Source organism: Gekko japonicus, unplaced genomic scaffold (assembly GCF_001447785.1).
Source record: "Gekko japonicus isolate JY-2015 unplaced genomic scaffold, Gekko_japonicus_V1.1 scaffold3, whole genome shotgun sequence".
Taxonomy (NCBI): Eukaryota; Metazoa; Chordata; class Lepidosauria; order Squamata; family Gekkonidae; genus Gekko; species Gekko japonicus.
Window position 1 is genome coordinate 296,084 of NW_015170887.1, and position 14,014 is coordinate 310,097.

Here is a 14,014-nt window from a genome sequence, read left to right on the forward strand (position 1 = left end):
TCACAGAGCGCTATCGTTTGTCTTACAAAATTGTGCGAACAGACAGTCGTTTGGTGCGCAGCCTTCTGACAGCTCATGGATTCCGTGAGGTTTGTACATCTGATTTCTTCAATATAAAGAGAATGAACATCCAGATACCATCTGATCTGCTTTTAGAGCTGAGAGACAATTACAGATCAGAACCTGGGTTGTCTGTAAGATTCAGCCATCAAACACAAAGCACTACAAAGCTATATCTTCTGAAAGTAGTGCAGTTTGACTTTTTGTCAGATATCCTCATGCTAGTGTGTGTTCCCCTTCCCTGTTGTTGTTGCTGAGTACTCATTTGAGGTACGCCAACTGAGGCTGGAAAAAGGGGCTTGCCTAAGGCCACCCTCTCCAACTTTTTCAGGCCATGGGCACCTTTGGGATTCTGACACAGCGTGGTGGGTGCAGCCACAAAATGGCTGCCATAGGTGGTGGAGCCAGTCACAAAATGACTGCTGCAGCTTACTTTCAGGCACACAGTGAAGACCTGTGTACTATGGTGGCAGCTCCTGCCAAAACAATATTTTTAAAAATCTGTACAGGGCGCTGTGCTGGGGACCCTTGACCTAATGAGTTTGTGATGGAGATTTAAACTGGCAACCTCCATTTCACAGCTTATTCCTTTAGTCCCTGTATTGCACCAACTCCTAGTCTATCATAGGGCTTTGTAGGAGTCAGTGGACAGCAGGAAGAGCCAGAGATGCTATGATAGACAGCTGTGTCCAGGAAATTGACTTTGCGGATGTCAGCTGTGCTTTCATATCCTCTCAAGCAGCATTATTACAGGAGCTAATAAAATAGTCATATTATCTGGGATTTATTCACTTGCACATCAGCTTTTAGGCGCTTGAAATCTACTGCTTGGGTTCAACTCTTAAGTATTCCATAAAAGAGAAGCTGCTTTATTTGGAAAGAGTCCTTTGGACGAAATGTATGTAGGTTATCAATAGCTTGCAGCAGAATTTGTTGATGAAATCTCTTATTCTCTATCCTTTCTGACCCTCAGATGTTGGTCACAGAGAGCAAAAAAGCAGCCATTTTAATGAGATAAGGAGTTCCTAGATGCCATCTTGGCTGTTCCCTTTCTCAGTTACACTATCAAGAGGCTCAAAGCTAAGGACCTGGATCCTAGGAACAAGTTCCATGTGCATGTCTCTCTGCTGACAAGAGTGCTTTCTCTACTGCTGAAACATCTATTTGCACAAGATCACTGGTTTTCAATGGACTATTGCACAAAACAAAATTTTCAATGGGCTATTGTACAAAACAAATCCCATTTCCTGAAACTAAGGCCATTCTCTGAGAATTTGCCTAGACTTCTGAGCATAAAGGCATATAGTGCTCAGTTTTGCATGGTCATGAACATGTAAAGAGGACATATTGTTTTCTTATCTTTTCTTCAGGTGCATCCCAGCAGCAATGAATATAACCTAATGTGGACAGGATCCCACTTGAAGCCCTACGTTCTACGGACACTCACAGATATTCAAAAAGTCAATCACTTTCCCAGGTAAGAAGGGGTGTATAGTAAATATAACTGCTCTGTGGAAGGTTTAGTGTAACTTGGAGATTCCTTTAAGGTGTTAAGATTTTGGTCATTACTGTGTGTTTATGCTTTGGCTTGTCGCATAGATTATGTAGAAAGTTGGAGAAAATGAAATTTGTTTATTTAGATATATTACTGGCCATTTCCCAAGGGCTCTGGCTGGGTAACAACCTTTATGAGAACATTGCTTGAAGAAACAGATGCCTAATACAGTTGCTAAATTACTGCTTAACTGCTTGCACAAAGGAATGTTTTTTATTAGGCTTTGGTGAACCTTTAGGGGAATAGAATTCAGAAGCTGAGGAGCCCCCATCAAAAACCCTCTTCGCATGCCCATGTTGTTCAGGCTGGGCAGATAAGTGAGAAATTGCAATGGTAAACAAAATTGCAAGTACACTTACGGTGAGAACAGCAAAATAATAAGCTGGCTAGACTGTAGCGTTGAGCTTGTACAAGCCCAAGTTGTTCATGCTTGTCAGACCCATCGACGTTAAAGTAACGATGGATTTCAACCCTCACAAAGATGTAGCATCAGAAAACTATCCATTTATGGTTTCAGGTCCTATGAATTAACACGAAAGGACAGATTGTACAAGAATATCAATCGAATGCAGCAGGCCTATGGATTCAAGACTTTCCATGTCCTGCCTCAGACCTTCGTCCTTCCCGGCGAATACCAAGAGTTTTGTAGTAAGTGATCAACTCTGTGTCATGAAGTCAGCTGCAGTGTAAATATGGGCCAGTCATTCTTGTGTTCCAACTCTTACCTCCAGGTGTATATTGTTTGTGATGTTTTAGGGAAAGGGCACTAACAAAACCCTTCTGTTGAACTCCTGGCTTGAATCCTTCTGACCTATTTTATAATTGAGATCTGAATTGTGTTTTGGGCAAAACTAGAAAACAGAAAGGTGTCCCATAATCAATGTTCCCTCTAAGCTGTGGAGTCTTGTGAGCAAAAATTCTATTTTCTGAGCTGCTGGCATTAAAGCTGTGAGCAAGCCATTTGGCTGCTGCATAAATTAGTTTGCTCTGGAGCCCTCCTTCCTGAGCTAAGACACAAATGTGTGAGCCGGAGGCTAAAAAACTGAGTTGGGTCACACTAACTCCGCTTAGAGGGAACACTGCCCATAATGTGTTGCTTTTTCCATGCATGCCAAGGGAGACCGATGAAAGAGGTTGCCTGGGATCCCATGAATGAGTTCTGTGCACCCTAGATAGTCTGCGCTTCCTTTTCCACTGAAATTTTGTTTTGTGCAATAGTCCATTGAAAACCAGTGATCTTGTGCAAATAGATGTTTCAGCAGTAGAGAAAGCACTCTTGTCAGCAGAGAGACATGCACATGGAACTTGTTCCTAGGATCCAGGTCCTTAGCTTTGAGCCTCTTGATAGTGTAACTGAGAAAGGGAACAGCCAAGATGGCATCTAGGAACTCCTTATCTCATTAAAATGGCTGCTTTTTTGCTCTCTGTGACCAACATCTGAGGGTCAGAAAGGATAGAGAACAATAAGAGATGCTCATGCCTATTCTTTTTTTTTTAAATCCCCTGAAGGCAGGGTAGCTTTATTAATTTTTGTTACACCTACATAACTACAAAGAGAGAAAAAAAAGAAAAGAAAAAAAGCGGAAAAAAGAAAAAAGTGGTGGGGGGGAGGGGAAAAAAATAACAAACTAAAATAACAAACCCCAGGATACAGACAGTATAAAAGAAAAAGACCCCACACTATAACTAAAAACCCAAGAAAGGAAGGTCATTAACAGTTAGCACATAGTTAGTTATAAAAAAATTAAAGCTTTTGTTTAAGTCAATGAGTTAAGGAGATTAGTGAGTCCATTTTAGTAAATGTCTGTTTTCTTCTCAGTGTGCATAAAGACTTCGTCCAGTTCGTCTATAGTCTTTTAAGTCATAAGTGTTACTTGGCAACTCTCAGTCGCAGATCATTTGCTTCTCTGGCCGTGCCTCCTACTGCTCCCAATAGTTCTCCGTCCATCTCATCTGGGCTGGCTACTTGGCCTCCGTCCTCTTGCTGCTCTTCCTCTTTTGCTCCAAAAAACTGCTTCAACCAATTTTCCGCTTTGGACACCGAGTCAATTTTCTCCCTTTTGTCTCTGTATTTAAACTGCACCCCCTCTGGAAAAAGCCAGGCATATTGAATCTGGTTGATTTGAAGCGTTGAAATAAGCTCTTTATATGCTTTCCTTTTCTGTCTGACCTCAAATGGAACGTCCTTTAGGACCCTGATGATTGCTGATTCCAATTGTAGGGGTTTGCTTGCTCATGCCTATTCTAACCAGTTATAAATACTAACTGAAAGATACCTGTCAATGCTCAAAATTCCCTTTGTGCAGTGTTAATATCTAATGTGTTAATATCCTGCCGACCTTGGCAAAGTGTTTGTTCCTGTCATGTTTGTTTATATTTTTTTCTTTCAAACTCAACCAGATTCCTATGCAAAGGACAGGGGACCTTGGATAGTGAAGCCTGTGGCATCTTCTAGAGGTCGAGGTGTCTATTTGATAAACAGTGTAAGTATTTGAAAGTATACCAAGCACAGATTCCCTGGTTTCTTCTAACAAGTTCGTGGTAACATTTTCCTCCCTGCACAAAGTTTTTCAGTTAGCAGCAGAGAGCATTTTCCTGCTGTGTGTGACTTTCATGTGGTAATGTTATCAACTAGTTGATTTGATAGTCAGTTGTTGCTGTTTTGTCTTAAGTGAAATGCAAGGAGAGAACCTGGGCACAGTAAGTAAAATGGACATTTCCATCTTGGCTTTCATTACATATGTGCAGTATGTCTGGTTCTTAGTCACATCATGGTCCAAAAATGTAGTTGTGTAAGTGAAGGACTTAGGGCCTCTGTGTGAATGCTGTAGAATCAAGGATGGAAATCTCTTCTCTTGGAGGCTGTAGGAATATGTCTTCAACAAAGAATCCAGTAGAATAGGGCCTTGGGAAAAGCAATAGGAGCAAGTCTGTCAGGTGACTTGCTGCCCTGTAATGGTAAGTTTGATCTCTATACTTTCTGACCTGCTGTCATCAAGTTCCTGAAACTCTTTGATAACTAAAAACCTTTCTGGCAAGTATCTTGAAATTTATAATAGAAATACTTAGAAAATATATGACAAGCAGAGGTGATGATTTGCTAGATGGTGGTGGGCTGTGGTGAGATTACAATCATATGGTGACCTGGTTTTTCGCAGTACTGTTCTACATGGTAAGAATTTTACGATGTATCTCTACCTGATCATGGATTAAATATGACAGAGGTCCTATGTTCATTGTGATAGGGTGACATTAGGTAAATGGGAGTCTGTGTTGATCCATGGTTGGCTGTTTCCGGTACCTTGCCTGCAACCAGTTATGCAAGACTCTGGGCTGGAGCCATGAAATGGAAGAAGGTTTTCTGTGTGTGTGTGTGTGTGTTAATGCTAATAAGAGAAGTATTCCTGGCATTCTGTAAAACTGGACAATGAGTCATTTCTTTTTCACTCATATCTTCCCTCCATGTTGAAAGGGCCAGCTTGTCTCATCTGTTCACAGCCTGGCTCTTTTCCCACGGAATCTGGGAGCAGCTAGCCAACTTGTATGAAGCAACTCTTTCCAGAGCCACACAAGGCCTTGTGCTTCAGGGGAAGGCATATGTGAATAAAGGGTCAGAACCTGAAAAAGGCACTGTAAAGCCCTGAGCCCTGCTTGACAGGGAAAGCAGCGGGATATAAATTGAATAAATAACTAAGCCTGTTTAAACCCACAAATCAGTCAAGTTTGCTCCATCCAAAGACTGCTCTATAGTCTCTCATTGTGTAGAAAGGCTCTTCATCTGTTATGGATACTAAAGGATGATGATTGTATTTCCAGTTGACTGTAACTATCCTAAGTTGTTCATGTTCAGGTTTTTGGGGTAATATTTCTACTAGATACTCTCCAAAATGCAGCTTTGATGACATTTTATATTTTAGTTAGAACCTAAGGGATAGTGAAGAATAAAACATCCTGAAGATGTTACAGCCCTTGCATTTAGTGGCCTATTCTTGTTATGAACAGTTTACCTGCATGCCAGTATAGCAGTTGCTCTTTATGTGTGATGAATGCTATTGGTGTCACAGTTGTCATGATAGCCCTGAAGCTTTGAACAGGGGAGCTCAGTTTGGCAATCTGGCTAAAGTTTAGTTGCAGTTGCAGATAGTGTTTAAAAAGGCGGCTTACCACTGCTAGTGGTGTGATGTTGCCTTGATAGGAAGTCCTACTCCAAAGTAGGTTTACATAGGATTACAGTTGTACTTTTTAGTAAAGTATCTTTACTATTGTCCCTTTGGTCAAGATGCAGACTTATTTTTTCTTCTGAGTTGTTGCTGGAAACATAGTTTAATACTAGATACTTGAAAGGGTGAAGCAGCCTCTCAGTTGTGCATCTGATGTTGACATAGGAGGAAGCACGGCGGTTTTGGTTGTCATAAATAATCTCTCTCTCTCTCTCTCTCTCTCTCTCTCTCTCTCTCTCTCTCTCTCTCTCTCTGCAGTGCTGGTATTTCAGGAAGTTGGAAATAAGATAATTGCTATAGAGATTACCATATGCATGCAGGTCTTGAAAACGGGCCTTCTGATCTTTGCATTTTTTCTGTGTGTTCAGGAGTAGCTATTAACAGTTGCTGTTGATAACTGAAAAGCTGACTAAAACCGTAATCTGTGTTTGTTTTGTTGTTAGTGTTTTGCCTACGGTGTGTAGTTCTTCCTTTTGCCAGAAATTAAACTGATAGCTTGATGAGTAAGCTCTATACCATTCTAGTCGAAGTGCAGGCTTCAACCAGAGTGATCCATAATTGGGCTGTACCTGGTCTCTACTGTGTCCTTTTCTAGTCCTGTTATAGCACCTTGAGCATTCCAAATACTTTAAAATATTTGCACTGAGTGCTTATTTGAATTATTAGGATACTACCTTTTCACCAGAAAGTTTGGTTAACCAAGAAGCCAGGGAAATATTAATTGGCATACGGCAGTCAGATGATAAAATTATTTTCAGCGGGGAGTGGTAAAATAATGAAATTGGGCATTCTGTATTTAGGCCTTTAGTGTTCATTTGGATGTACATTATGTCTCTTGTAGCCAAATCAGATCTCTCTGGAAGAAAACATTCTGGTCTCCCGCTATATCAGCAACCCCCTCCTCATAGATGGTGAGTTTATATATGAGTTTGCTGCTCCTTTAGGAGATTACAGAACCTTGCTGGTTTTGGTTATAACCATGTTTTGTTTCTATTGCAGTTTAATGTGGTAAGTACTTACAAACAATTGTGTCATCCTCACATGGGGAATATCACTATTCAATGATATTCATTCCCAACTCTTAGAAACAACTCCTGCAAAAATTTGCAGACATTGATCACTTCTGCTTTGGTGTAGTGGTTAAGAGTGGCAGACTCTAATCTGGAGAACTGGGTTTGATTACTCACTCCCACACATGCAGCCAGCTGGGTGACTTTGTGTCAGTCACAGAACTCTCAGAGCTTTTCTCTCATGAGCAGTTATCTCAGAGCTCTCTCAGCCCCACCTACCTCACAGGGTGTCTGTTGTGGGGAGAGGAAGGGAAGGAGATTGTAAACTGCCAAGTGAAGGACAAGGTATAAATCCAACTCTTCTTCTCTCCCTCCCATTCAGATTTCAAATTTGATGTGCGGCTGTATGTTCTGGTGACATCCTATGACCCTCTTGTAATTTACCTCTATGAGGAAGGTTTGGCCAGGTAGGTAGCACCTTTTGTGTTTCATGATGAACCTTGTGTCCCAGCCCTGTTGGGTATGACTTTCTGTCATTATTATAGCTCTGGATCCTAACCTCCCTTTTATTTTGTACAAATTACTTCTGCTTGTGGAAGGGGAGGGCAGTTTTCACTGGATTCCCACCATGCACAACCACTGTCCATTTTGATAGGGCTTTCCTGGGATGGGTGGTTCAGCTTGACCCATGGAGGCACTATTTTGGGGTCATAGACTGCAGCAGGAGGGGGAGGGGGGAACTTTAACACAACTCTGCTTGTGCTACATAGCATCCAAGCCTGTGAATCTAAGATAGTGAAGACACCTGGTGGTTTTCATAAATTTATGCAGAGCTTTTGAAGTTGGAGACTGTGCTGATGAGTGGCTCAGTTAAAATTCTCCTTTCTCACTTTTGTTGAATCTCTGGTCCTTGTCTTTCTGCTGTTCTTTGGCCCAGAAGGTTAGGGTGCAGCTGATGATTGCAAACTTCAGAACATTTAGCCACAGGTTAAAATTCAGGACTCTATAGTGATAGGGAAAATATCAAATATATTTCACTCAGTGGATGATATGTCTCTTCTTACTTGTAGCCTTCAGGTGGCAGTAGTAGGCTTTGAGGCTTTCATAGAATGCTAATATTTTTGTCTTCCTGGATTTGTGTGCGTAGGCACAAGGGAAAGCTTTCAAGATCCTGGCGCCACCAGGTTTCAACTTTTTTGTCCCTTTATACTTTGGTCTCTGCCAAGAGACCTCTCTCTGTACTTCACCAAGCACTATTTTCCATTTGAACACGAGAGAACTTTTCATGGCTCTTTACTGCAGAAGAAGCATTCAGTAGTCGAAGCAGTATTAAACAGCTCACTGGAGTTGAAAAGGCAATACTGTACGTGATGGAAGTAATGTGGAGCAGAAGTACAGAGTTAGTCCCAGTATCTGAGATTTAACTTTATATAAGTTGTTGACTGGTCCTTAGTATGTAGGATGACTAGAACAGTGACACTCCATTGATCAGCTAAGATTGGCTGGGTTTGGGGGTTGTCTCTTGTATACATTGATTTGATCCATCTGGCCCTCAAAGTCAGCTCTCCAACTCTAGTGGTGACCTCAGGTAATGGATTTTCAAGGGGTGGCTGCCCGTCTCACCCATGTTGCCTCTAGCTAGGAGGCAGAGTAGCTAATTCTTCTTCCCTCTTTGCTCCCCCAAGCCATATATTCCCTGTGGTGCTTCCTGAACTGGTGGAAGTTCCTGTCTCCTCCAAGAGTTCTGGCACCATTTGGGGTGGCTTGTTGCCAGATGCGTGGGGGAGAAAAGTGGTTAGCTACTCTGCAGTGGAGGGTGGCCAGCAGCAGCATGCATTAGCCTCAGGCAACACTGTGTTTTTAGCTAGCTCTGCTAGCCCTTGTTCTCCTCTGTTGATGACTGACCATTTGAAGAGGATGGTGCATTTGTAATAAGCTGTTTTAGCAACTCCCTCCCTGCCAAGATTAGGGTCTTGTATAGACGTAGAGCACGAGTTTAATAAATCAGATTAGTACTGGAAGTTAATATTGAAAAAAGCAAGTTTATACTTTACAAAATGGAGCAATTTTAGGACATTTGTGGTTTATTTGAGAACAACCAATTACTATAGTCAGAATAAAACAAGAGGTGTAGATATAATACTTGTTCCCTGTAAAATATTCTTGGAAAGGGAATGTACTGTTCTTCCCTTCCTCCATTTGTCTTGCTTAAAAGCCACTGTCTGTCATACTTGCTGGCTTTGCCGGGTGTATAGATGTTAAAAAAGAAAGGTATTGTATGGTTTGTGTAACAGTTAGATGAGCATAATTTGCCAGCAGGGGGCACTCCTAAACAGGGTTGCCCCCCCCCATTAATTTTTCTTTGTTTGGGAGTCAAAAGGGGAAAAAACCCTAATTTAAAATAAAATATCAAATTTTAAAGAGATGTAATTTTGATCCTAACCTCTTCTGAGCACTCGTTGGTAGACTAGCGCTGAACCGGGGGAAAAGAAAGAGTTGTTTTGTGAAGGCACAATGGATTGAACAGAAAACCAAATGTGCTTCTGAGGGGCCCAAGAAGGAGAGGGGGATTGGAAATTAATGCGGCTGTAGAGCTGTGTGAGTTCCAAAATGAAGGAGCAGGCATCAGAGTCTCGTAATGTCTGACAGTGTGCTGCCTTCCTGTTCCATGAGCCCCCTGGTGCCCCCTCCTCTGATAGTCCTGCTTGCTAATTAGCACTGGCTCCGTGAAGATATTTACCTTTTCTCTGCTGGATTCCTGTGGTTTCCAAAGAATTCAGGTACTTACTGTGAGCCAAGGAATTCACATTACCTCATAGACTGTGCTGTGGCCAGAGCCTGTTACAGCAGCCCAGTCCCCCCTCACAGTAACCCCTGCCTGGCATGTCTAAATAGCTGTTGGTCTCTTGACCCACCTCCTTTCCCCATTTTCATAACAAGCGTATCAGTTTTGAATTGCAGCATTTTGTACTGCTGGCAGGTCTTTGATCAGTTAGGCCAGTATGAAACTAACTGCCACAACTGATCTGCTAGATTAGAGAACCAGGCTTGTTGAGAGGGCATAAGAGTTTCCTTTGTGGATCTCCTTTAAGAAAACCTGAAGATGGTAGTTTGACTTTGGAAGAGGAATTTCAGTGCTCTGTAATTGTGGTGGAAGATGATACAGACCTGTCTGTGAAGGAATATGGCAATGGGGGGTTGGGAGGCTTGCTTTTGTTTGGAGAATGATGTAACTCTGAAGAGGAGTTTCTTTAGAATATTTGACTTTGTTCTATCACCAGAGTGATACTTCAGTGTTCCAAATGACCTGCTTTCTATCCTCATTGACTGAAAGGGCTGGAGAGGATCTTCTGGACCAGCTTCCTAAATACATAAAGAGAAAGATAGCTGTTTTTAGTCTGCTTTTGGCCTACCCATATGTAAACCACCTTTTCCCTGCACAGTAACTCTGATGTATGAAACCTTTCCTTGGACAAATGCCAAGTATCTGGTGCTATCTAAAGAGAAGTAGCTGTAAGACAATGCCAAGAGGTGTGTTAGTAGTTAATACTTTCAACTGTTTAAAAAACTCCCAAGAATAGAGAGGGTTTATGGGTGGCACTTACAGTGAAAACAGTTGAAAATGTGTTACCTGTTTATAGTTTATCTGTAGAAAGACTTGCAAAGTTAGAACCTATACCCTAATGGTATAGTTAGAAGAAAAATTAATTCTGTAGCCTCTTAGGATTCAGAGAGTATTTAGAATTCTTGCTTTTTTTTAGAAATGGTAATGATTAATCCATTTATTTATTTATTATTTATTTACTTTCAATTTGTATCCTGCCTTGCCGGGATACAAGACTGATGGCCCACAGATGTAGCTGTAAGATGAAACTTTTTACCCACTCTGAAAAACTTTAACAAGACTCAGGTTTCAGATCATGCTTTCAGTGTACCAAGATGTAAAGTAATCTAAAATCCCTGCTGAGCAATGTTTTTATGTCTGAAGCTAGGGGGAAATTGAAGGTATAATAGTCTATATCTTATACTGTACCTTATATAATGTTTCTAGAGCCAGGGTTTTGAAAGAAACTCTTGATAGCCCCTCTGGGTTGAGAGATGTAGATAACATACCCACTTTCCACAGTGTATCTTACTTATAAAGTGTTTTTGTTTGCATTGGCAATCTGTAGGAGTTGCTATCCACTAGGCCAGTTGCTGTTCCCTGTCACAATTTAAAATAATCATTACTCTGGGGTGCCTCTAAATCTAGTTTAATATGAATATGATGCTATCCATGTTAGGGGATTTGGTTTTTATCTATTTGTTTCACTAGGAATATGGCATTTTTTGTGAAGCTCATTTAAACAAATATGACAGACTCACAAGAATGAGGCATGCAAATAACTACAGGAATACTTGAGCTATGGTCTCAAGAGAATGGCTGAATCCTAGCATTTGCAGTGGTGAAATACAGGTTTGGTAGAATTTAAGGGGGAGGAGGAAAGTGTTCCTTGGAAAAATAGTATTAAGTTAATTTATTAGATTTACCCTGAAGCTGTTCAGACATTTACCTTTACATGCCTTTATGTACAATGAAATTGAGCGTGGTGTTCATGCCTTTCCTTCTTACTTCCCATGTGTATGTTGATGCTTACAGAAGAGAACACCTGAATATAAGTATTCATGTTTGCTTCAACACTGGTTTTCTTTGCTTCTGGGTAGTGAATCTGCTAAGTTAGGCAGGTTCCATATCCAAACCAGCGGTAGACTCTGCATTTACATTCCTGTGGGTTCCCCAGTATGAGTGTTCACTTCTGTATGTGGTGAAGGAAAGAGGTGGGTAGAAGATGACACAGATGGGCCATAATTTGCTCCTCATCTCAGCTCCTGTATGGGTGTAGAGAGGAAATAATGCTGGAGCATCTTTACTCTTCTTCCTGAAAAAAAGATGGAACAATTGGCCCACATTGTTCTGAATGTTTGTTTAGTCTTGGTTCTTCCTTTGTAGGTTTGCCACTGTGAGATATGATCAGGGAGCAAAGAATATTAAGAACCAGTTCATGCATCTAACAAACTACAGTGTCAACAATGACTATGTCAGGTACTTGGATTTGCTTCGGAGTTCTCAAGTCCTGAGTGTCCTTAGCAAAGCAGTCAACCCGTCATAGGAACTGGTGGCAATTTTACACCTAAAGTTTCTAAGGCTGGCATATGAAGAGTGGGTTTTTTTGTTTTAGTTGTGATGACCCTGAAGTGGAGGATTATGGGAACAAGTGGAGTATGAGTGCAATGCTGAGATATCTGAAACAGGAAGGGAAAGATACAACGGGTGAGTCTGTTATTCGTTCCTTAAATATTTGACATAATGACTCTTGATAGATTATATTGGCAGTTGTGTTAGGTCTAATTCTCCTTTAGGATTGTTTCCTACAGTCCTGCCCCTGTACTTTGATGACTCTTCCCCTTCTTCTGGTGGAATAAGAAAGCAGAAGAGTCCATCATCTCATTCTTGTTGGGATGTGTGTTTCTGCCCTCCCCCCCCCCCCCCCCAGCTTGGCATCTCCTTCTTGGAATTGTGAATCACTTTTTTTAGTGATGTGCACATATGCATTCTTATTTTTTCATCCTGGAATTCCATACTCTGTTTGTATTCACTGGTTGCACAATGAATGAACAGTGCAATTTCATTCTGTCTGTGGATTGAAAAGCGCTTTTTTTTTTTATAGCACTGATCCCTTTTAAGCCCTAGAGTTCTCAGAAGCTTGGTTGGAGAGGGAAGGGCTTCTGCATGGTCCTTTTGTTTTTTCGTCTTCCTTACTTTGTTCCTTGAATGCATTTTACTGCAGAGCATAGAATGACCTGCGTGTCTCTTAGCTTACCCATGCATTCAGTTGGGATTGAACCTTCAAATACTGGTGAAGTAACAATTGTGAGATACCAGAAATACAATGTGCTGTTTGAAGTAGGTGTTCTTTCACAACACAGCTTTAAATGAGGTGTTACTGGCATAATCAGGTGGCTTGCATAGACCAAAGCCAATGAGCATTTTGGTGTATTTCATACCACGTAGGTACACATGGAATCCTAAAAATGACAAAGTGGTCTAGAACAGGTGGATACACCTTTAATCCGTGCATGGCCCCTGATCTCCAGGCAGTGGTCTGATTACCAGGAACATGTATTGCTGGATAAGCTGACCCCCCCCCCCGATGATAGTGGGTTTTGAATATGTAGCCTAGACTTTATGTAAAACTAGCAGTAAAGCCCGTTGTGAAAGCAATACAACGGGATCTAGAAAGAGGCTCTGGGGCAGTGCTCTGGCTTTGGGCAAACAGTGTCAATTTGCTGTGGTGACCTCAGCAGGGTATAATGACAGAGTCCACTGTTTTCTCCAGAGGAACTGATCTCTGCTACCTGAAGAGCAGTTGTAATTGTGAGTAATCTGTAGCCCTCACCTGGAGATTGGCAGCAATTGTTACCCAGGACAAAGTGGCTGGTTGGGAGGGTGTAGTCTATGGCATTCTACCTGTCTGAGGTCCCACCCCTCTGCAAACCCCACCCTCTCCAGGCTCCACCCCTCAAATCCCCAGGAATTTGTCAGCATGTAGTTGGCAACCCCATCTCCTTCCCAGCTAGCCACCAACCTACCATTATCTGCCCCTTTGACTTCAGCTGACTTCTGCCCTCCCTTCTGCAGAGCAGTTGTAATACTGAGTGCTCTCCAGCCCTCACCTGGAGATTGGCAACAATGGTTCCCTATGTGAGACTGACTGGTTTGGAGGGTGGAGTCTATGGCAGTGTACCTGTCTGAGGTCCCACCCCTCCTCAAACCTCACCCTCTTCAGGCTCCATCCCTCAAATCTCCAGGAATTTCCCATCTGGAGTTGGCAACCCTATCAGGACTGGCCCCAATGTGTTTTCTCCCAAAGGCCAAAGTAGGTGACAGGACCAAGCTTAGTTGCCTACCAACAGGCACTGAGGGGAATGTAGGGTTGCCAGCTCTAAGGAGGGAAATACCTGGAGGTTTGGGGGGTGGATTCTGTAGAGGGCCGGGCGACGGAGGCATCGGCCTTCTGTCGCCCGCCTTGCCCCCCCAATCTCGGCCCGGGCACCCGCGGCTCCCACCAGCGGCCGCCCGACTCCAGACTCCCCCGCGGCCACTCCAGCCAGGCGACGGAGGCATCGGC

General features: G+C 42.3%; 1 protein-coding gene across 1 annotated transcript in view; it reads left to right on the forward strand.

Moving 5' to 3' along the window:
* The window catches only part of TTLL5 (tubulin tyrosine ligase like 5), a 171,874-nt gene that overhangs the window by 7,904 nt on the left and 149,956 nt on the right, over positions 1 to 14,014 (forward strand). The window contains 8 exon segments of the mRNA XM_015418352.1: positions 7 to 89; positions 1,431 to 1,537; positions 2,133 to 2,263; positions 4,016 to 4,098; positions 6,677 to 6,746; positions 7,228 to 7,312; positions 11,836 to 11,928; positions 12,065 to 12,156. Coding sequence (XP_015273838.1) covers positions 7 to 89; positions 1,431 to 1,537; positions 2,133 to 2,263; positions 4,016 to 4,098; positions 6,677 to 6,746; positions 7,228 to 7,312; positions 11,836 to 11,928; positions 12,065 to 12,156 — 744 coding nt within the window.